At 41.4% G+C, this 21,852-nt stretch overlaps 3 protein-coding genes across 3 annotated transcripts; 2 read left to right on the forward strand and 1 right to left on the reverse strand.

The window, feature by feature from the left end:
• Positions 1 to 3,588: 3,588 nt before the first annotated feature.
• LOC114567187 (F-box only protein 39) lies at positions 3,589 to 8,025 on the forward strand. The gene is made up of 6 exons (XM_028596149.1): positions 3,589 to 4,193; positions 4,273 to 4,444; positions 4,608 to 4,895; positions 7,213 to 7,437; positions 7,599 to 7,775; positions 7,864 to 8,025. The coding sequence occupies exons 1-6, from the start codon at positions 3,733 to 3,735 to the stop codon at positions 7,987 to 7,989; spliced, it is 1,449 nt and encodes a 482-aa protein (XP_028451950.1). The 5' UTR covers positions 3,589 to 3,732; the 3' UTR covers positions 7,990 to 8,025.
• Positions 8,026 to 8,913: 888 nt separating this feature from the next.
• On the forward strand, positions 8,914 to 13,788 carry slc25a1a (solute carrier family 25 member 1a). The gene is made up of 9 exons (XM_028596031.1): positions 8,914 to 9,249; positions 9,789 to 9,896; positions 10,019 to 10,118; positions 10,705 to 10,843; positions 10,954 to 11,038; positions 11,224 to 11,328; positions 11,461 to 11,576; positions 11,650 to 11,723; positions 11,815 to 13,788. Exons 1-9 carry the CDS (start codon positions 9,012 to 9,014, stop codon positions 11,927 to 11,929), a joined length of 1,080 nt encoding a protein of 359 aa, XP_028451832.1. The 5' UTR covers positions 8,914 to 9,011; the 3' UTR covers positions 11,930 to 13,788.
• Positions 13,789 to 13,926: 138 nt separating this feature from the next.
• Positions 13,927 to 20,869, reverse strand: nle1 (notchless homolog 1 (Drosophila)). Its single transcript, XM_028596030.1, has 13 exons — positions 20,718 to 20,869; positions 19,854 to 20,011; positions 19,334 to 19,554; positions 19,072 to 19,151; positions 18,890 to 18,966; positions 18,712 to 18,809; positions 16,575 to 16,767; positions 16,287 to 16,422; positions 16,121 to 16,167; positions 15,832 to 16,034; positions 15,537 to 15,696; positions 15,369 to 15,439; positions 13,927 to 15,269 (listed from the first exon to the last, which is right to left on the reverse strand). The coding sequence occupies exons 2-13, from the start codon at positions 19,989 to 19,991 to the stop codon at positions 15,257 to 15,259; spliced, it is 1,437 nt and encodes a 478-aa protein (XP_028451831.1). The 5' UTR covers positions 19,992 to 20,011; positions 20,718 to 20,869; the 3' UTR covers positions 13,927 to 15,256.
• Positions 20,870 to 21,852: the final 983 nt, after the last annotated feature.

Consider the following 21,852-nt stretch of genomic DNA (forward strand, 5'->3'; position numbering starts at 1 on the left):
AGCGCAAGAGAGGGAAAAGTCAAAGAACGGTGGAATTAAGAGGAAATAACACATCAGGCACCCTGGGAGGGAGACACATGAGCAGGGATGGAGGAAGAAAGGGAGGAACGGGCAGAGAGCACCCAGAGGTAAGGAAAGGCGAGAGTGGATGTTTTGCCTAAACAGGTGCTCGCCTTGAGTGTAACAGTAGAAGCTGTGCTAGTGTAATCAGCTGAAGTTTGATTGGCTGATAACCTTCTAGTCAGGCGGTTAGGAGGGCATGTTTTTTAATTCTGCTGCTTCTCGCTCAAACCTCAGTGGGACGACTTCTACCCAGGTTGACACACCGACTCAGAGCTGCAGTGAGGAGAACAGAGAGCCCCAAAACTTCCAGGAACCGGAGGAGGACGACCAGGCCGAGAGTGCAGCCTGTGATGGAGAGGTAGAGCCCAGTCAGGTCAGATTTGACAGGACAAAATTCTCACTACACCAGCTCATGACTATTATTATTCACCCTCAGAGTAAATGTAACTCAAATAAATTGGTTATCAGGGGAAATCAACACAAATCTTTACTCAAAGTGCTTGTCCCTTGGTTGGTGTGAATGATGAAGGTCGGGGGGGAGGATCTATGTATCAGTGACGCAGAGACCTTACCACAGGAGACTCTCATAGCCACAAACACACAGGACGATACTGACTGCCAGCCATTGTTCCTCCTGCCAACAGAGGAAGAGTTGACCCCCCCTTCAGTGTCATCTCATCCCTCCAACAAAACACAGAGTAAGGGCACACACGTATGCATGAAGGGATGCATGCATGCACGTGCGCGTGCACGTGCGCACACACACACACACACACGCTGAACAGAACCGTGGTGTAGTACCTTTGTGTTTGTGTTCTCGCAGATCGCCCATCTGAACCCTGCTGGTATTGCCTGAGGTCTCTTGACTCAGAGTATCGCCCTGAAACTCCTGAACAGGTTTTAACATTTCTGACTAAACACATTATTTCACTGTGTGACAGTGCTGATCAGATACATTGAAAATTTGCCATTTTAAGGATATAAAGCAGCCTGATCTTATAGGGAATCCATATCTTCTTTATGGAAATACATATTTGTGCTTTTTTCTGTGAACTACTGAGAGCAGAGGAAATATGGTTTGTGTGGTAAAAAAACTAAAACATTTATTCATATTAAGTCATAGTACCAAAAGCAAAGGGTTGTCATAATTTTGTAGGATGTCTATCAACTGCCATTACAATGCCTTTTTAAGTTTTAAAAGTTCTAAAATGCAGAGTAAAGGGCCAGTGAGAAGAACATGTTAAACAAATATACAAAGTGTACAATATAAAGTTTGTATGGAATAAATGAATCCTATTTTAGACATGCTATACCATATGTGGCTGACATATATTATGCACAAATTCATACATTTATCTATCAAAGGTAATTTTTCCATATGTTATTGCTTCTGATTCTAACATTACACTAAAGTCAAATAATTTGCTTAACAACCTCTACTATTCATCAAGCTGCTTAATAATTTAAAGAAGTCAATAACTTCAAGAAGAGAAATCTGACTCTGAGGCTGAGTATCAATACTTAAATTCATGAGTAAGACTTTTTGGGAGTTGGTCCATTGAGACTGAGTTATATTGAGTCTGTGGGTTGGTAGAACTGCTTGATGTAGTTTTCTCATGCTGTTATGAGTTCAGTACATCCCAGTAAAATCAGCATCCATTCCGTGTCTATTGAGCTGCTCCAGGATTTGAAATCACTACAGTTTGCCTCTTTGCTGTTAAACACTCAACTTCAAAAACTTACCTGTAAAATATGTTGTGCAATCCTATTTTGCGTTGTGTTGCAGGAAGACTCGGATCCTTTGTCACCGTCGCCCTCTAGTGGCCAGAAAGTGAGCTACCAGACAGACCCTCGACCTCACTTTGGCGTGGCTTGTTCCTTCCACTCCACATGCCGCCCCCTGTGGGGCAGTGAGGGTCCCGGTTGGGGGCAAAGGAACCAGGAGGTGCCTGATCAGACACACACCTGCCCCCATTGCCATCTGGGGCTGCCCCCTGACACACTCCGCTGGCATGAGGTTGGCACAGATACATGTAAACACACACAGACAGAGACGCTCACAGTCTCCACCAATCATACCACAGCTTATGTCACTCTGTTTATCAGAGAGCCTCTGACTGTTTTCTTTATCTCTGCACAGGCTAAGTGTCTTCTGTTTGAAGAGCAGAGGGACTCAAAGAAATAAATGGAGTCATCTTCAGAGAAAAATGTTGCTTTTACTTAAAAATGAATGCTCTCAGGAAATACTAATAACTAATTGTTATGTGCAATATCCGCCTCATCTTGTAAACAACTCTCTGTTTACACCTAAGTTTAGCCATGTCGATTCCTTATTTCATTTTGAGCTAATCTTTCATTTCTGTGATATTTTTAATATTGTGTTAATACAAATAAACTGTGTGTGGACAAAATCAGTCTGATTGTCTGATGTAGGCCTCTCTTTGCAAAAAACAAGAGAACAGAGAGAGAGAGAGAGGAACATGATAAAACGCACACACACAAACACACACACACACACACACACTGCAATGCAATGTATCGTTGATAGCTCTCTAATACATATAAAAACTTGTGCAAACTCAAGTCCAACCCATAGACCCAAGTCAAAACCCCATATACCGTTATTTATGAATCCACACATTTCTTTTAAGACTTTCAGCAAAGCTACCATGTGTTTCTATAAAAGGGCTTATATGTGATACGTTTATTAATAGTTAATAAGTAATTTACAAATGTTTGAAGATTCATTATGAGCCATGATAAAGAACACATTTTGGGTTGCCAGGTTTAGAAACCCCCCTTTGGCAGGTGTTCATCCTTTCATTTAGGTAGAATGCAGCTATAAATGTTGGCAATCCAATAATAAATCATTAATATCTGCGGTTATAAATCTCAATAAGTTAACATGTTTAACCCCCCGCTATCTCAACAGTGTCTCTCTTTAACTGGATCATGACTAGGCTTTTAAACTTCTATTCTACTTCCCTATTTTATTTTGTATTTATTAATATTGTCCCATGATGCCTACTCCCTTCCATTCTTTTGATTACTTCCTGTTTTTTGTTTTTGATTTGTTTGTTTCCTCGCCTTTTAGATGGCTTCCTAAGTCTGCAGTATGACCTTTGATGGAGTTTGGGCAGGTGGGGAGGGTTGTTAGGGAGCATTAGCTTCTTATAAAGGTTTGGCTTTGTTTTTGTAACCTTTTGAAAAATATTGTACATGTCTACTCTCTTACTTGACTTTATACCTAGCTGGGTATGTTTGTTCAAAACTAAAGAAAGAAAGAAAGAAAAAAGTGGTCAACCAATCCAACCAGTCAAAGGGATTTTTTTTTATTAAAATTAAAAATTAATTAAATTAAAATTTTGTTTGCAAACTAGTTTGACTTGAACTTCCCCAAGTAAAGGTTCCAAGTATTTTGAATAAAACTGAAAGGAGAACTCAACTAAGAATTGATTTATTGTGATGTCACAATAGAACCCTAACATTCTGTAGTATGTTCTCCCACAGTGTTCCATTCACTGCTTGTAGCATCAGGCAATCTCTCTGTCTCCCGTTTCTTACTGAGTACCAGTTTTCACATTTCAGAGTTTTGTGACTTTTTCCTAAATCTAAGGAGCGATTAGCTTCTACTATAGAATCTTGTGTGCCAAAATCACAGAAACAAAAATGGATGAGGAGTTTCTCCCATTGCAAAACACAGAAGACAGCACTCTGAAGGAGGGCTTGGGTGGAGAAGAGGACGGAAAAGAAGAGATGGGACAAATGCTCAGTGTTTCAGGTCATGGGTGTAGCTCAGAGAGGGTGAGCGGTTGGGGGTCACTTCCTGATGTGTGCTTGCGGCACGTGTTCAGGTTTCTCACTGACCGTAATCGCAGAAATGCAGACCTGGTTTGTCACCACTGGCATAATGTCATGCGTTCTCCCTCTCTCTGGCGCTCCCACTTCTTCCACTTCAATGGTCGGCTGTCCAAATACAGGCAGTCTGAATACTGCTCTGCTGTGGCCTATGTCCGCTCTCTGGGAGTCTACCTGGAGCAGCTGGAGGTGTGTGTGTGTCCTCCACGCAGGTCCTTAGTAGCCCGGCGACTGGAGCAAGCCATCAGCGGGCTATTTTCTGAGCTTACTAGGTAAAGGAATGTGTTTCTTTCAGGCCCATCCAAACAGAATGTAACTGACAATTTCCTGATCGTGATTTTGTCTCCACAGAGTAAATGCACCACTGAAGTACCTCTCCCTCATGAGACTGGGGTTGGACCAGCCCTCCTGGACTTTAGAGCTCAGGAACTCTTTAGTAGACTGCCTGATTCTCTTTCTCCGCAGAGGGGCCTCAAGGCTCACCTCTGTTTGTCTGAGTGAGATGCGAATCTGCATGAATCAGGTGACTACAGCACCAATCCAAAGATAATGTTTCAGCAGATATATCACTGTGGCAGGGGTTTCCCCAAAGTGCCAGGGGTAATCAAAGCAATAAGTCAGACCCCATCATCTGAGGGCATTTAAAAAATGTGATCCGTTTCTGATTCCTGATCCTTTAACCATAGGGTTTGGAGGTGCTTTCTGTCCTGGCACATTCTCAGAGGTGCTACTACCCCCAGTGCTCTTCTTTGGACTTGAGGGGATTCTTTTCTGGTGAACTGCAAGTCCACCGTAACTCTGATGTGCCCCGCATCCTGCGCTACCTGCAGGGCCTCACCGACCTGAGCCTGAGTTACTCCTGCTTGTCAGATGAGCTGCTAATGGCATTCCAGCACAGACAGCAAGGATGGAGAGATGTCACCTACTTGCAAACATTTTCACTGCATTGTACTTTGAATGAGCCCCATGAACAGGTAAGCAAGACATACATAGATCACATTACTTGCTTATTTGCCAAGTGAGAAATAGCAGCCATTGGTCCAGTGGACTATGTCCAATTTAAATTGCCTAACTGCTTATGTAGATGGCCAAAGTGTGATGAAACTGAAGGCTATTATTGAAAAATCATGGACGTAAGCTTTGGAGAGATGAGTGTAAGGACTAGGGTTGGGTACTGACCTCTGTACTTTTTTGGGAACACCGACCAAATTATGTTGGTACTACCGAGGACTGATTCACTTTAAATCAAAAGGTACCAAATTTCAGTACCTGAGAGCGTGTAAGCACAAGCTTATCTGTCCTCTCTGCATATTGACAGAGAGCGGAGCTCTGACACACACACACACGCACGCACGGAGAGGTGTGGATGGAGTAAATTTGAAAAAACTACATCAGCTCTGCAGTTTTGTTGAAGTCACAGTGAGTCACATCGATGCCGATAAAGGGGTTTCAAGTGTGGTTACAGTTTTCAAAACTTCACGCCGACGTTTGCTGTGATATGACATTAATGGCGAGGCGAAAACGGTCGTGCTGTTCACGTTAGGCCGGTTACACACTGGCTAAGTGGCGTGAGCATGGCGTTTCTGTTGCGTGTCAGCTGCGTGGATTTTTCTGTCTTTACGCACCAGAAACGTGTCTGACGCGGCGCTGCTGCTGCTAGCCTTGTCTGGACAAATGGATGTTTCCCATTAAAGGAGAACTCTGGGCAATTTTTACGTTAATCTTGATTGCTATATGTATATGAGTACTGCCGATAGCAAAAAAAACGAGCCGAATCGGTGCTAGCAACACGGAGCTGCTGCAGCTAATGCCGAGAGCTCCCACTCAGCTAAAACGGCAGTTATGGGGGCATAAGATAAAGAGTGCCTTTTTGCCTCTTAACAGACAAAAAATGCAATTACAATGTCTGTGCAACATGAACAGGGACCTTACATGACAACAAGATGCATTTAGCAACTTAGCCATTGTTTAAATTCACCTACCCTCTTAGCTGCTAGCTGCCGTCTGGGATGAGTGAGTGTGTTCACCACTAATATGGTCATAACCACTACAGTGCCAATTACCTATTTGTGAGGGTGAAATGAAATACAATTTTTTGCCACGAAGGCTTGAACGGTCTTCTGGAAGACCTCCACCAGACCAGAGGGCGCTTGTTGGATTGTTATCGGCCTCAGCAGGCGGGAGGCGGCTAGGAAGTAGAAGGATGCTGGTCCGGGCTGCTAGCCTGGCTAAGGAAACTACCACACAATTCGCCACTGCAGAGACTCATATTCACCAACGACAGCACACAAAATGGATATACATGCTACAAATACACATGGAACTGCTGCGTGATGATTATTACGCGCTTGCGTGTCACGTGAAAAATAGGCGTCGGTTCTATTTCTAGCAGGCACGCGTTTTCGGTGCGCCTGAGACCTGCGTGTCATGCAGGCAGTGTGTAAGCTCTAACCTGTTAACATGGAGCCGAAATATAAACGGACACGCCACGCAGCTGACACACTCGCGCGACGCATCCAGTGTGTAACCGGCCTTACACTTCCTCTGAGACAAGCAGGCACAACAGTGGTTTCTGCCCTGGTGACTGACTGACAGGCTGAGGTTGTAAGGCAAGGCAACTTTATTTTTACAGCACCTTTCAGCAACAAGGCAATTCAATTACATTCCTTTGCACTTAAGTTAGTTCTCCATTAGCTTAATGTTGACAACAGGGCAGTCACCACATTTATTGTTAAAGGTTTGTGTCATTGAACTAAAAAGTCTTTGTTGTTTACATTCCTTTGTATTTTAGTTAGTTCAATATTAGCCTATACACAATGTTATTGTTTATTTATTTATTATTCATAATATGTTCATGTTGTGGCAAAAAGGTTTCTCTTTTTTTTGTTAATTTTGTTCAGGATTCTCAGGATTGTTATCAATCTGACTGGCGCACCCCTATCCAAAAGCACAACCAGTTTTATTAATGTTACTCTGAGTGAGCAGTGTTACCAGAATGTTTTAACTTTGATTAACATTAACTATTTTGATTCACAATTAAGGTGGAAAATAAAAGTTTTGTGTTTAACGTATTTTTATTGATGGTGAAATGAATTTTAAAACATATCAAAAGATTTTGAACGATGCCCAGCCCTAGTAAGGACACACACAAGTGAAATGTTCCTCTTGGCAACATAATAGTGTAGGTGCTGTGAGATAAGAAGTTCTGGGTGTGAAAAAATAAAATAAAAAAATAAATACCACTGGTGAAAATTAATCTTCCCTCCTTTGTTAATTTGTCTCTCTGTCAAGGTGGTGTGTGGTTGCTCATGGGCAACTTTGGCATCAAGCTGCCCGGGCCTGAAAGTCAAGCTTACAGTGGACCAAATCATCAACACTGACAGGCTCGCAGGGATACTGCTGCCTGAGATTCCCTTGACAGAATACTCCATGACAGCTTTCTACTCCCCCGATCAAAACTGGAGCACCCTGCCGCTCCTCTGTCGCATGCTGCCTCTGTACAGGCACAGTCTGCAGGTCAGGGTGCTGAGCTGGAAGCATTACAGAGTGCAAAGTGTAGAGAGATGGTGTTAAATCGAAAGAAGGGATAGTTAGAGAATGGCAATGAAGGGGTTTGGGGAAGTGGAAATGTGGGACATGAATGAGTTGTAGTTAACCTTTATCTCGTCTGTCTGTAGTATCTGAGCCTGGACCTGAGCAACTGCAGCGAATCCCTGGATGAGGAGCTGTTGGAGCTGGTTAAGGTGTGTGAGCGCCTGGAGCAGCTAAGAATCTGGGCTTTCTTGGAAATCAGCACTGTGCAGAGGCTGCTACACATCAGACTGACAAAAAAGAACTTACTCAACAAGATCAGAGTGAGAAAAAGATACTAAAAGATACTACTCAAATCTGGACATATACTGAGATGAGACTAATGCTCTTGTTTATCATTATGTCTTCCAGGTGAGAATCTACTCAATACATGACGAAACTGAAGAGCAGGAAGACCAGCTGAAGGACTTATTGTCTTCCTACCTGCATCTCCCTCCTGAACTGGACTTTTTCGCTAAAGTCTGCCACTTTGTATGATCACACATAAATAAATAAAATTAATGAAGCATTAAATTCATCTGTTTTTCAAATCAATTACAAAATCAAAATGAAGAATAATATTTTATTGTAGTTTGAATTGAGTTTGGCCACTGACTGGCTCTTTTTTTGGTTTTTCTCAGGGGTGTGGGGGTTGTGGGTGGAAACACTGACCTACTTTCATTGTAAAGGGTGATGGGGGGAGGCAGTGTGTGTCTGTGCTCTGTCATGGTGAGAGCACTATTTAAGGGAACAAGGATTAGGAGGCTGCAGCAATGTACCAAACTCTGGTTCAATACTTTTTTAATCTTATTCATTTGATTTCTTCTAATTCATATTATTATTACAGTATACCATTGCTCTTAGAGTATAACTATTAGTGTTAGTCTCTGTATTATATCTCAATAGCTTTCTATTATTACATATGTTACACACACACACACACACACACACACACACACACACACACACACACACACACACACACACACACACACACACACATTTAATTCCATTCTAATCTTATGGCACTTTGCAGTGTATTATTGGGTATTATCCCTGCACACGTTGTGTACATGCATATATTTGGCACATATGGTCCTAATTTTAGATCAGTCAATTCACTTAGGTTTTTATTATTATATTATTACCTTTATTAGATCATAGAAGGAAAAAAAATATGATGAAAAGTATAATTTGAATATTATAAGCAAAATGATATGGTTGGTAACTGTTGTGGATCATTAAATGTGACAGAGTCAGACTAGCAATCAGCCTCAACACATCAACAAAACAGCAACTTCCACGTTATTGGTCGCCAAAAGTCGGGCATAGTCATGTGATTGAGTAAAGACATTATGCAGCCAATGGCCTGCCCCATCGCCCGACCGCTATTTGAATATTAATACTCCACACACACACCGCCACTGGTGCACCTTCCTGTGTTGTTGTTGTCTGACATATTGTCCGAGTGGGACCATTGCCACAGGGGGAGATTTCTATAACCAGCCTCAGCGACCAAAATGTCGTCCCTATTGAAGCCGTTTTCGGTGTGTGAGGGACCGTGCGATAGCTGCGGTGTGAGGAGAGGATGCCGGAGCTCAACTCCACATCAGCAGCCTCCGTCTCAGCGTCTGGCCGCCGCGGCGGGGCTGGGCTTCTTGCCGGCCCACCAGCTGCCTTACGCGGCGAGGAGAAACCTCGCGGCTGCTGCAGTCGGGGGGAGGAAAATCACGCATCCTGGAAAGGCCATCCTTGCAGGTTGATTTTGCAACGCAAATATTCATTCAGTCCGCAGATTCCCCCCCCCCTCATAGTCGCCTATTGCTTTCTGCACAGCTATGTCTAATCTCAGTCTGTCGCCCATTAAGGCTATCCATGCAGAACTGGGTCAAAACGCACTCAGCCAGTAGTGATGCTATAGTAGTCGCATGTGTCTGTTGTGTGTTTATTTAAATGCTCACATTTGATTCCGCTGCATTCATCTATAAACATCTCTAAATATGCTAAAAGGTTTATGTTGCACGTTGAATAGAAGAAGCAGATCTACATTGAGTAGCCCTCAGCTATTCTTTCCAACTCAATGCAGGCCCTGCTGTGTAATCACACATTAGCATTTAATTAAAACACAAAGACAGGAATGATGTAGAAACACCACTCTGCAATTGATTAATTAATCCATCCCATGTTTTTAATACGGAAATAGAAACGCTAGTGAGTTCCTCCTTCTCCCAGACTATTCAAGAACAATTCTGCACAGTGAGTCAACAAATCCTGTGTTTCTCTCCTTTCTCACTCAGGTGGCATTGCAGGAGGAATAGAGATCTGTATCACCTTCCCCACAGAGTATGTCAAGACCCAGCTGCAGCTAGATGAGAGAGCCAACCCACCGCGATACAGAGGGATCGGTAGGTCACTGGGACATGTATGACTGCTGCCTGACTGCAGGTTTGTGTGCTAAGCTTCTGCTGGGTTACTCACTCCTGGATGCAATGTGTGTGTGTGTGTGTGTGTGTGTGTGTGTGTGCAGGCGACTGTGTGAAGTTGACTGTGCAAGATCACGGGCTCAGAGGGCTGTATCGAGGTCTCAGCTCCCTGCTCTATGGATCGATACCCAAGTCTGCAGTGAGGTGAAGATGCACACGATATATAGTAGTTTTTACTTCACTGATTGAATGTTAAAAAAAATACATAAAAGCTTGATAAACTACATGGAGCTACAATTTGTCTACTGCATCTTTTTGCTTTATAGCATCACAGATTGGCAGGGTTGTAAACTTGAAATTAATTCAACAGTCGACTGATGTAAAAGCAGTGATTCAGCATGTCTATGTACTATGTACCAAATTTGTAGGGCTGCAACTAATAAGTATTTTATTATCAATTTATTAATCTCATCAAATGTCTTGTTTTGTACAATTTGTAAAAGCAGCTAATTCTCACATTTGAGAACATAGAACCATCAAATGTTTGCTATTTTTGCTTGAATTAAAAATCAAACGTCAATCAACTAACCAATTAATCAATTATACTACTTCTACTTACAAACTTACTGGAGTTGGTATACTTATACTACCATTGAATCAGTTGTTTGTGGAGTCAGAAAACTTCTAATTTGGTCATTGAACAAATTGGTTACGGTGTAGTCCATCACACAAACGTTACTCATTTTGACCCTTGTTATTCTCGAATGTTTCACCTTCCCGTCTTTCACAGGTTTGGCACTTTTGAGATTCTCAGCAACCCAATGCGAGACGCCACAGGTCGGCTAGACAACACGCGGAGCCTCTTGTGTGGTTTAGGAGCAGGTATAGCGGAGGCTGTCATGGTCGTCTGCCCCATGGAGACACTCAAGGTTGGTGGAGCTGGATGCGGTTACACTTTTCTTTGACTGTAGGAAGCTTTTATCAACAGTGATCTGAATGAACAATGGACTGATGAAGTGGCTCTTCTCTCATCCTCCAGGTGAAGTTGATCCATGACCAGTGTTCGCTCAGACCTCGCTACAGAGGCTTCTTTCACGGAGTCAGTGAGATTATCAGAGAACAGGGTAAGAGAGCAGGGGGGCTCAACATGGAATAAGTGGCTCTCACACAGTTTGGAGTATTTGTTAAATTGTTTGTTGTGCTGTCACTTTGGCTCTGCTCCATTTTGTTTGATAACCAAGTCTGTAACTACCAATAATATGTGTGGTTTGTGCTCCATAAAGAAACTTAATCGGTTTGACTCATTTAGGTGTGAGGGGGACGTATCAAGGTCTGACAGCGACTGTGCTCAAACAAGGAACCAATCAGGCCATCCGATTCTATGTGATGAACGCGCTGCGCAATTGGTACAAAGGTAAGAAAGCCTACTGACTGCAAAACAAAATCCAATGTCCCTGTTTTTGACCAGTCTTAGTCCTTTTTCTGTCCAATGGATTGATTCTCCTCCCATTTCCCATGAATTAAACTTTTGGATTTGGCCTTTTAGGTGACGACCCAGGACGAGACATGCACCCAATTGTCACGGCGATGTTTGGAGCGACGGCGGGAGCAGCCAGTGTTTTTGGAAATACACCTCTGGATGTGGTAAAGACCAGGATGCAGGTAGGAAACACACCATGTGGTGATTTTATTACGGTCATCAGGATTGCCATTTTTAATACTCTGTTTTCTGTAGGGTTTGGAGGCCCACCGCTACAAAAACACAGTGGACTGTGCCTTCCAGATCCTGAAGCATGAAGGACCACAGGCGTGAGTAACCATGATCCTGCTCCTGGTGCATGCTGTGTGCGGTTAAGTTTCACCACTGTAAACAAACCGTCTAACCTCATCTTGTCCCCAGGTTCTACAAAGGAACAGTTCCCCGGCTTGGCCGCGTGTGCTTGGACGTGGCCATAGTCTTTGTCATCTATGAGGAGGTGGTCAAACTACTCAACAACGTGTGGAAGACCCAGTAGACCGGCCAGACGGCGACAGAGGTCCAGAGGGAAGCACAGACCAGTGCCTCATGCTACGCACAACTGAACACCTCTATTCTAGTTCATACTAGTCTCTGCATTGCCCTGGGCAGATGGCACTTCATCATTACCAGCTCCCACTCTGTTACATAAAAATAAATGCAGGACGTATCCTTAAAAACGGTGATAAAAAGGGAGGGAGAGGGGCTCAGTTTTGCATTTCTCCGCTTTCTCTTTTGTGGTCACTTAGGAATCAAGAGGGATCATTTTATTTTGGATGACAGGAAAAGGCAAAGTCGAATGTTTCTTGAGTCTTATTACCAGAAAAAGTATTTAGAGAAGAAACACGCATATGATTATTATTATTATTACCAAAGGTTCACATTAGAGGGAGGAGAAAAAAAAACTTGGTTAAGAAAGGGATATTACGTATGTCTAATGTTTTAGCTTTCAATGACTGTTGTTATCGTACAGAGTTGTAGAGTGAACACTTTGTACTGAAACCATAAACGTGTCTTTTGATTCACGGAGTACTTACTATACTGAGCGAAGAACAGAGATGCTACTGGACAGAAACGAGCTTGCTGCAGTACTTTAAAATGTCTGTGCAGTACTTTTACACTTTGTGTTGTAATTGCTTACCTGACTGTGCTTGTAGTGTTGGCTCACTAAAACATTTGCGGTATTTCCTCGCTGTGTCTTGGTGATGAACTTTCGATTCGGTTCATTGTGCATTTAATGGCCTGCTGCTGAGTATGGCTGCATTGATCTGGATGTGGCATCTGTCCTGCTACCTGCCGACTGATAACAGGACTCGCAGGCTTGTCAAGGCTACACAAACTGGTCTGGAGTCAGTGTGGAGTGTTACAACCTGATACAAGTAGTCATGAAGCACACATTGTAGGAAACAAATCCATATGTAGCACTATCTTTACATGCAGTCTGAAGAGGAGATGCAAGTCGTTAACAGAAGTTAGTGAGCTCGTTATTACACTTTAAACATCAGACAGGTTACTGAGCGCTTCGGTAGGTGGTTGAGTTCTCTACAGCTGCATGTGAAGGCTTTCTTTTGAAATATTTGACCAGTAATGCTTTGTTCAGAACCTCAGTCAGTCTGCTATTTCCAAGCAGGTGCTGAAACATAAGTAAATTAAATTCTACTCAAGATGAGATGACAACATGTCCGACTATGTAAGCCATATGACTTCAGTGCGCTTGAGCCTTGAGTGTTTCTTGTGCTTTTGATTTATTCATCCAACAGACTGTCCTCTAGTCTGATATTATGTCACTTTGATATTCTTTGTTTACCTCAAGCTAACCTGCTTCACAAGCCTTTTTTATGCTAACCAATGAAATTTGCAATTTGAACTTTGAATGCACTTATTCTTGTCTAATAAAGTGTTTACATGTGTTGAGCGACAATAAGGGAAAGAGAGATATACCAGAGGCTCGATAACATAAGTGGCTGGTATTTAAGCAAGGCTTGGTTTTGATGGACCTAGTTGCACCACACAAGCCTTTTTACTCCTCTTTGCCAAACTACTTCAGTAGAATCTCCAATGTAGTATCCCTGATAGGAGCAAATCTTTATTACATTTTAAACAAAGAGCTACATAATATTATTTAATCTTTACTGTTTTGTTTTCATTAACTAACGCACATTTTTACTGTATATAATCTTTGCTGCTTTTCATAAAAAGGCCAACAGCATGTGTACCTCATCGTACAACATATCAGATTTGATCATTCACGTTTCAGAACATCCTGTTGTGCAGAATGGGGGAATTTTGTGGAATATGTTAGTAGGACGTCAGAAAAAAATTATGACTTACATGATCAGATGTGGAAACCTCTGGGAAAAAAAAAAAAAAACGATTTGGACATAACATGGTTTCAATAAACTGATAAATACAATCTGTGGGACTCTGGAGATGTGTGTGATACTATAGTCAGAGGTGTGTGTAAATATGGTCCAAGTGGCCAGAGAAAACTCTAAATTATGACTTATGATATCTTTATGTATCTGTACTGGTTGCAAATATATATGAAACAGTTACCATGGTCAATGAAAAAAAAAAAAAGGTATACAAGATATGATGTGTGACAAATGTTCTAAAACACTGTGCAGATGAATCTGTGTAGTAATAAACCGTTAGAGTTGCTTTTATTTATTTTTTTATAGGTTTTGATTTTCTTAATAGAAATATGTTATCAAATGAATTGGAAGTGGACTACATGCTATGCTATAGAGCTCTAAATACGTATGGGTAAGGTTAATCACATGTTGGTTTCCTCCACCACTTTTAGACCACCACCTCAAGCATTTGCTCAAGGGTTTGCAACCAATACTTAATTTAAAGCTGCGTCTTTAAACTTTGGGGATGTGGGACGTCAAGCAGGTGATGAGGTTTTGTCTGACAAGGTTAAAGTTGTGATGTAAATATTTATTCATATAAAATATTCACAAAGCTGGTTAAATACAGAAAGTAAAACAGGTTATTCTAACTGTAATGGGGAGTCTGGTTTTTCCTCAGTGGGATGGAGGATCAGAGTAAAGAGCTGGTGGCACTTGGCCTCACCGCAGCGTCAGAAAAATCAGCAGGCTGAGGCTTTGCTGAGCGCAGGACAGAGGAGATTAAAGGCTGAAGGTGCAGGACGAGCGGTCGGCATTAACATCACAGAGGATGGTATTAAAACTCCCACCTGTTGCCTCACGGGTCCGCCTGTCACCTGCAGTATATAAGTTCAACTAGTACAGTCAAATCCCTTTTTAATCTCTATGTATGCTTCTCATTTCATTACATTATATTCTGTATTGAAGTTTTTGTATTTATTTTTAAATACATAACATTGTTTGTGGGTTTCTGCAGATGGGCATGACCTTTTAATAAGGCTTTAAACTTAACAGTTAAGTTCTTCGCAACATGTCAGCACCCCTGATGTGTACAAAACAGCATGTGCATGAATGAAAACCCTTTCAATTTGAGATCCTAACACTGACACACATTTTACAGCGTAGCTTCTCCTTTCAGTGATCTCAATGGATGGAAGCCCTGAATATTATAAACTCTCCCATTTTACATTCCCACTCCGCTAAACACCTTTACAGCATTAATATTCCGACATGGTTGTCGAAACCTTGAGAGGGCATTTGCATCATGACTGGGTTAGAGCTCCTTGACACAATGCCATTGTTGACAGCCTGTGTACTGAAGCCAAATGGGGGATTAGGTACAGTGTAGCCACCTTTACTCCAGCTGTCAGGCATCTTGATAGTAGAAGATGTGAAATCCTCTGCCAAAGTTAGGAAAGTGAACAGAGGTGTGGCTATCGTCTCCATCTGGAATTACAACAAAGGGCCAAAGGGTTAGGAATAATTGGTATTTAACTTTAAATAACTGACACAAAGATAAAGACTGCTTCTCTGGATTTCACTCACATTCTGAGACATTTGTCTTTCCCGCCGCTGGCCACTCTTTGTCCATCAGGACTCCAGTCCACTGCATAAACCTTTATACACAAGAAAAAAGGCAATTTGACAAAAAAATAAAATAAAAAACACAATCAATATACAACTATGAGGAGGCAGCACTTTTCGCTCCCTCACCTCATCAGCATGGCCAGGCAGGTCCATGTTCAGCTTCCCAGTCTTGATGTCCCAAACTTTAAGTGTGCTGTCACTGCTGCCACTGACCAGCAGCCTGCTGTCCGCTGACCATGCCACTTGATACACAGATGCCACATGGCCACGCAGGGAAGTTAAGTACCTTTGGAAAAGTGGACAAGCAGGCAGAGACATAATTACTCAGTGCCAAACACACAAATTGTTTGCCTACAGCACACTCGCCTGGACAACAGCAGTATTACACATGGATTCATTCATGATAAGAGGATTTTCTTACTTTCCTGTGCGTCCGTCCCAAATTTTAATGGACTTGTCGAATGAAGCAGAGGCAAGGAGCCTGGCGTCTGGGGAGAAGAGCACTTCATTGACCAGAGCGCTGTGGCCAGTCATCCTGGCCAGAGGCTTCTTGTCTTCTGCAGGGTTCCACATGAACAAGGTGAAATCATCGGATCCAGACACCAAGCGCTCTGGAGCTGAACCCTGGAGCATGACAACAGGAGTAAGGGTACTGATACAAGGGACATAATGAATTTAACACACTAATACAGACCACAAACTGTACTTACTCTAACTTTATCATATCTCTGCAGAGCTTTCTCCTTCAGCTCTTCCACTGAGGGAAAGAAAAATGCTTGTTACATGAAAACATCTAAGCCAGAAAGCCTCTTCTTCAAAGAGTAGCAAATGTTCACACTAGCACTGTTTCCTTAAAGAAAGTTACATGATCCTTACATGATCCAGTGAGGTCCTGGGGGTTGACGGTGGCGGTTGCAGGTTCAAAAGCTCCAGTGCGCAGAACGTAGTCTGTGCTGAGAGCCAGGGTGTTCACCCAGTGGGCGTGACCCTGTAGAGTCCTGCACTGGACACCCTATACCCACAAATAGAAGTTAACACACATTAAGTCTTGTATGACACAAATATCTCTCCTCCTTCAGCTCATTTTGTCAGTGACAATTAACATTTAAAGAATGACACACAGACACACACACACACACACACTTTGGGTTGTTGTACACTCACATCTTTGGCTCTCCAGACTTTGATTGTTCTGTCCTGGGAGGATGTGTAAAGAAGTCCATCTCCGCCCCACTTCACACAGGTGACCGACTGAGTGTGTCCAGTGAGGATCTTCTCACAGCGCCCCAACACAGTGTCCCAGACACGTATTGAGCCGTCCTTGGAGCTACTGGCTAAGTACCGACACTCTGGGTTACTGAAAGGGAGAGGAAGAGGCAGATCAGACAAACAGTAAATCAGGACAGAATTCTTAAAAACAATGACAACAATTTATTTAACAGTTTTAGCCAAATCATGAAAATGTCAAAGTAATTTTAATGAAAGTTTCTTAATTATGGACCAGAACTCAAAAGTTCCAGTTTACTTTGGCTCCCTATATAACAATGTTTTAGTGTATGTGTAGTGACCAAAATGATCACGGTTTTCGGTATTTCGCGGTATTTTTAAAAGTGTGTTCAATATGTTCAGAAAGCACTGATAGGCCTACACAAGCTGAAATAGTTTCAAAAAGTGTAACAGTGTTTATTATATTACAAAAATATTGGCAATAGGCTTGTAAAAACTATTGAAAACTGGCTACTGAAACACCGGCCCACTGTAGGGTGTCCGGTAAGAACTTGAACAAGAGATGTCTGACTTTGAGATCCAGGAAGATTTATTTACAACTCCAAAATGAAGTTAACTATGAAGTTGTATTTGACGTTACATGTGAAGTTGGATCTGGTTCTGAAATATAAGCAAATAATAATTCACATTAATAAGGATCTGACTTACTATGAACATTATTTACCAAAAATTAAATGTTATAGCCACCAGCATATAAGAAGAAACCATACTAAGAATAACATTAATTTCGCTGTAATAATTAACATAAATGTAACATATTGCTAAGTAACACAAACTGAGAATAATCCACATCTGTTACAGCACACATATCCATAACGGAGCAAACAGTGTAATACACCTTTAATAGCTAAGCACGTGGCGCCACAGTGCTAGTCGGTTTACTGGCGATTGCACCTTGCTAGCAAAATGCCCCAACACAACCTGAATATCAACACGTGGCAGCACAAGTAATATTAAACAATCTGCACATCTATCAGCTATGCAATAAGAAACACAGCAACAGCAATATTATCAAGGCGATAATATCTCTCTCTCCAAATAAATGTCACGTCGTAACACGGGCAAAACTTAATCCACATTGTAGCAGAACACTTATTGAAATATGAATAAACACAGCTTCAACGTTTACACCGATAACGAGGCAGTAAAACCCATGACAGTTTAGCAAGCTACAGAATAGTTTAACTCACGTTCTGGGCTACACACAAATCCCTTCAATAAGTCCAAAAACAGGAAAGGAATGATACAGAAAAAAGTCCATTTACAGCTGCTGTTCTGTCCCCTTCTCCTGTCTGAGCGCGAGTGATTGGCAGGAGATCAAAGCGATGACTCTCGTCAATGACTGGTCAATCATCTCAGGAGAGAGAGCAAGTGTTACTATGGCCTTTTTTACAAGACTGATAAATGTCCTGAGCGCTGTCATCTCATGATATGATGTGTGGTGAGTGTTCTGGCGTCGTAAGGCGTTGTATGGCTGCCGTGCATCACCCAGGTGGGTGCTACACATTAGTGGTGTTAGAGAGCAGCCCCCACCCCCCCTCCCCCCAAATGCGCTTTGAGTGTCTATGATAAAGCGCTATATAAATGTAATAAAATAAATAAATAATAAATATTTTAAATGAAAACGGTTATTGTTATCTTCAACATTTTTACCGTGGTTCACCGTTACACCGGTAATCGTTACATCCCTAGTCTGCACTGACTTGATTGTGTGCACAGGTGTTGCTAATTGCGTTAACGATGGCTCCTTTCTATTCAGGTGTCCTGACAGTGTGACAGTGAGCCAGCATGCGCAAGGCCGGACCCCATAACTGAAGCAGCTAAATTCCGCCATTTTATTATTTGGAGACCTGTGTTTTTCCTAATGTGACATGTCAAAATGTTCACTGTGAAAAAACTGTTTTAGTTGTAATTCTAAAGTTTCAGTCCAGAAGCTGCATCTGAATCGGCCTGGATCAGCAGTAACATCGGCAGAAATAAAAAAAAATGAGAAAGTGATAAATTTAGTGCTCACAGATGGAGAGGTTCCCAGCTGAGCCAAGTGATCCACTTGGTGTGTCCAGTCAAAGTCTTTCCCAACTGTGTACCCGTCACTGGATCCCACAGACAGATCTACATACAGCAACACAACAAAATAAATACACTGCACTCATGGGATACATCCTAATACTATATGTGTGTTGGAAGTTTACCTGACTGTTCTTGCACCCTGAAGCCAGCTTCTTTCCATCGGGTGACCAGGCGATGTTCAGTACCCAATGTGTGTGTCCTTCAATAAAACAGAATCCAGGTCAATGGTGTCTAAACCCATTAATCAATCATTTGTATCTTGATGCACAGCAGATCATGCTTCCCTATAGAAGTTGTTTCATACCTTTGGCAGTGTGGTGGGGTGTCTCTGTCATCAAGTCCCAAAAACGCACTGTGGTATCACCTGAACCGCTCGCAAGGTATCTGAAACAAACATCACAATTTAATGTAAATCTAGTCTAAATCTGCCCATGGGTGTCTACGAAACATAATTTATTGTTTCACACCCTCTAATTGTTGTTATATTACAAGGACTCGTAGACAAATCACAGTAAAAAAAGCGTGACAAACAGGCAGCTGTTCATTCTGCATAAGATGTTACTCACTTGCCGGTGGGGCTGAAAGCAGTCGAGATGACGGCTTCTGTGTGTCCCTGTAGTGTGCTGGTACAACGGGCCACAGCTCGAACCCTGAACACAGCCTGAGGCTGGTACACCACTGGCAGAACTTGCTCTGTCTCAACCCCAAGAGCCTGCACACACAATCTCAGACTGGACACCACCTCAGCCTCTCCGCGCACAAAAAATGCCAGTGGAACTGGCTCCTCCTACAGTGGATAACAGCAAAAATATAAGAGATATTCACTGGATTTAGAATTTCAGATTTGAGTTATATTACTACTACTTACTAAACATATAATAGGGAATGCTTTCATGTGCAGCCATCATAACTTACATTCTACATCTATGTTACAGTATATCATATGTATTATGTATCCCTGTATGGTGTCCTTGAGTGCCGAGAAAGGCGCATTTAAATAAAATGTATTATTATTATTAATATTATTATTATTATTATTATTATTATCATCATCATCATCATCATCATATAATGGCAGCTGGTTACCTTCTGTAGCAGTGCATTGCAGACGAGCTGTAGTTTGTCTGGGGTGATGTCTAAAGGCACATCAAAAGGTGAACCCAGAACCTCCCCTTCTTCATCCTGAAACTGGATCAACAGCCGCTCCACGTTCTCACTCGTCATCCTCGGAGTTGGATCTTCACCTAAAAAACAACACGTTATATTTACTATAAAGAAGTTATAATCACATATGTTCTTATACATAATGTAAATAAATAACGCCTACAGGAAACTGTTAATGTTGTTTCTTCTTAGTGTTTGGGAGATCTGAACGGCAGAGGCAGAGTTCTGCTGTAAAATCTAAAAAGTATTTTTGTTGAAAGAAGAACACATCCAGTCCCTTAGTGAAGGTGATTAGATCATGGATTAGTTAAGTGTTGGGGCTCTCGGATGCTGCGTTATTAAACATTCAAACCGACGTTGTATTTGCATTAAAGTAGATATCGCTGAATTTTGATGGGTTGTTCTCAATTTAGGCAACATTGTAACGTTAGCAGAATACCCATTACCCACTAACGGTAATTTAGAAAACAGGACACTAAGCAACATACTGTAGGGCCATGTTTAACATTGTTATTATAAAGATTTTGACCAAATTGTATCACCTGAAATGAACTGTTTAGCTAGCGGTTTACTTTTAGCTAGCCAAAGCCAACCGTAGCCTATGGTGTCAACCAGTAAGTTAAGCTAACTCCGCTAACCTGCTGTTACCTAACATTTTGAACACCTAATTCCCTTTAGCAGCAATCGCAGTAGAGTAATATAACCGTCATTTGTTCACACAACTTTGTCTAGTTTTATATGACACTGAAGTGGCACGTACATGTGTTAAAACCATTAAAACCTTACCTTTAGCGAGGTAGCGATGTGTTCAAACTCCCCACGTGTATAACATCGAAGAGCCTTCACAGGAAAGATTCTACAAAAACGACTGTCAGTGAACGGACTCACGCAAGGTATTATGGGAGTGTAATGTAGGGTAGAACCAAATGGGTAGAACCGTCGACAATTGTTTCCTCTGTTGGTTTGCCGTACTCATCATCACTTTTATAATATTTCTGTAAGTTCGACGTCAACTTTGTGGTTTACGTCAAAATAAACAAAAAAGGTTCCACATTTTTTCCTTCCACCACAAAATGCATAATGTTATTAGTGTATAAATATATATATATGTATATATATATATATATATATATATATATATATATATATATATATATATATATATATATATATATATATATATATATATAGAGAGAGAGAGAGAGAGAAAACAGAAGTTCTGCTTGCTTTCATTGTGGATGAACAGATTAACTTGAAAGGCTTTTTTTTCCCAGAACTTCCTTAACCAACAACCTGTATTTCATATACTGTACTGGATGTTATTACCACAATGAAACACATACCAATACACATACATGCTTATTATTGTATTCTGTGACTGTGATATTGTTCACTCTATCAATCAATCAATTAAACACAATTTCAATATAAAACACACTCACACAGACATTTTAACACTTTATTCTTTGTCAATAATCATAATGTTTGCATTGGGATAGAAAATGCATCCTGTATTGCACTATTGTGAAAAACTAGAGCTACAAAGTTTAGAACACGATTAAGAAGAAACATTTATTTATTAATAATATAATTCTGTTCACTGCCTTAGAGTCTGTCATGGTACACATTATACTTAGCTACAGTATATGATCTCATGTACATGACACATATTTTTTATAAAGCAATATAAGACTCAAACACCTCAGTGTAAAAGTCCACATCAAAATCCACATCTAACATTAAATGTTCTTAGAGGATTAATATTTTAAATGTGTCTCCCATCTTTACCATTTCACCTTAAAACACTTGGGTCCAATAATACATACTGTAGCAATAATTTAAAAAACTCAATTACCAGATGCATCCTTCAGCATTAGGACAGCACATATAATGAAACAGCCTGCATCAACAGAATCTTCTA

This window comes from Perca flavescens, chromosome 13, assembly GCF_004354835.1.
Source record: "Perca flavescens isolate YP-PL-M2 chromosome 13, PFLA_1.0, whole genome shotgun sequence".
In the NCBI taxonomy this organism is placed as follows: Eukaryota; Metazoa; Chordata; class Actinopteri; order Perciformes; family Percidae; genus Perca; species Perca flavescens.

Excerpts from the sequence above, each read along its gene's own strand:
- LOC114567187 (XM_028596149.1), top strand. The coding sequence starts at position 3,733 with ATGGATGAGGAGTTTCTCCCATTGCAAAACACAGAAGACAGCACTCTG. Across the intron at positions 4,194-4,272 it reads CTATTTTCTGAGCTTACTAG|AGTAAATGCACCACTGAAGT; the intron begins GTAAAGGAATGT and ends TTGTCTCCACAG. Across the intron at positions 4,896-7,212 it reads TGAATGAGCCCCATGAACAG|GTGGTGTGTGGTTGCTCATG; the intron begins GTAAGCAAGACA and ends CTCTCTGTCAAG.
- slc25a1a (XM_028596031.1), top strand. The coding sequence starts at position 9,012 with ATGTCGTCCCTATTGAAGCCGTTTTCGGTGTGTGAGGGACCGTGCGAT. Across the intron at positions 9,897-10,018 it reads ACCGCGATACAGAGGGATCG|GCGACTGTGTGAAGTTGACT; the intron begins GTAGGTCACTGG and ends GTGTGTGTGCAG. Across the intron at positions 10,119-10,704 it reads ATACCCAAGTCTGCAGTGAG|GTTTGGCACTTTTGAGATTC; the intron begins GTGAAGATGCAC and ends CGTCTTTCACAG.
- nle1 (XM_028596030.1), bottom strand. The coding sequence starts at position 19,991 with ATGACGAGTGAGAACGTGGAGCGGCTGTTGATCCAGTTTCAGGATGAA. Across the intron at positions 18,810-18,889 it reads CAGGGTGCAAGAACAGTCAG|ATCTGTCTGTGGGATCCAGT; the intron begins GTAAACTTCCAA and ends TGCTGTATGTAG. Across the intron at positions 16,168-16,286 it reads CCAGGACCTCACTGGATCAT|TGGAAGAGCTGAAGGAGAAA; the intron begins GTAAGGATCATG and ends TCTTTCCCTCAG.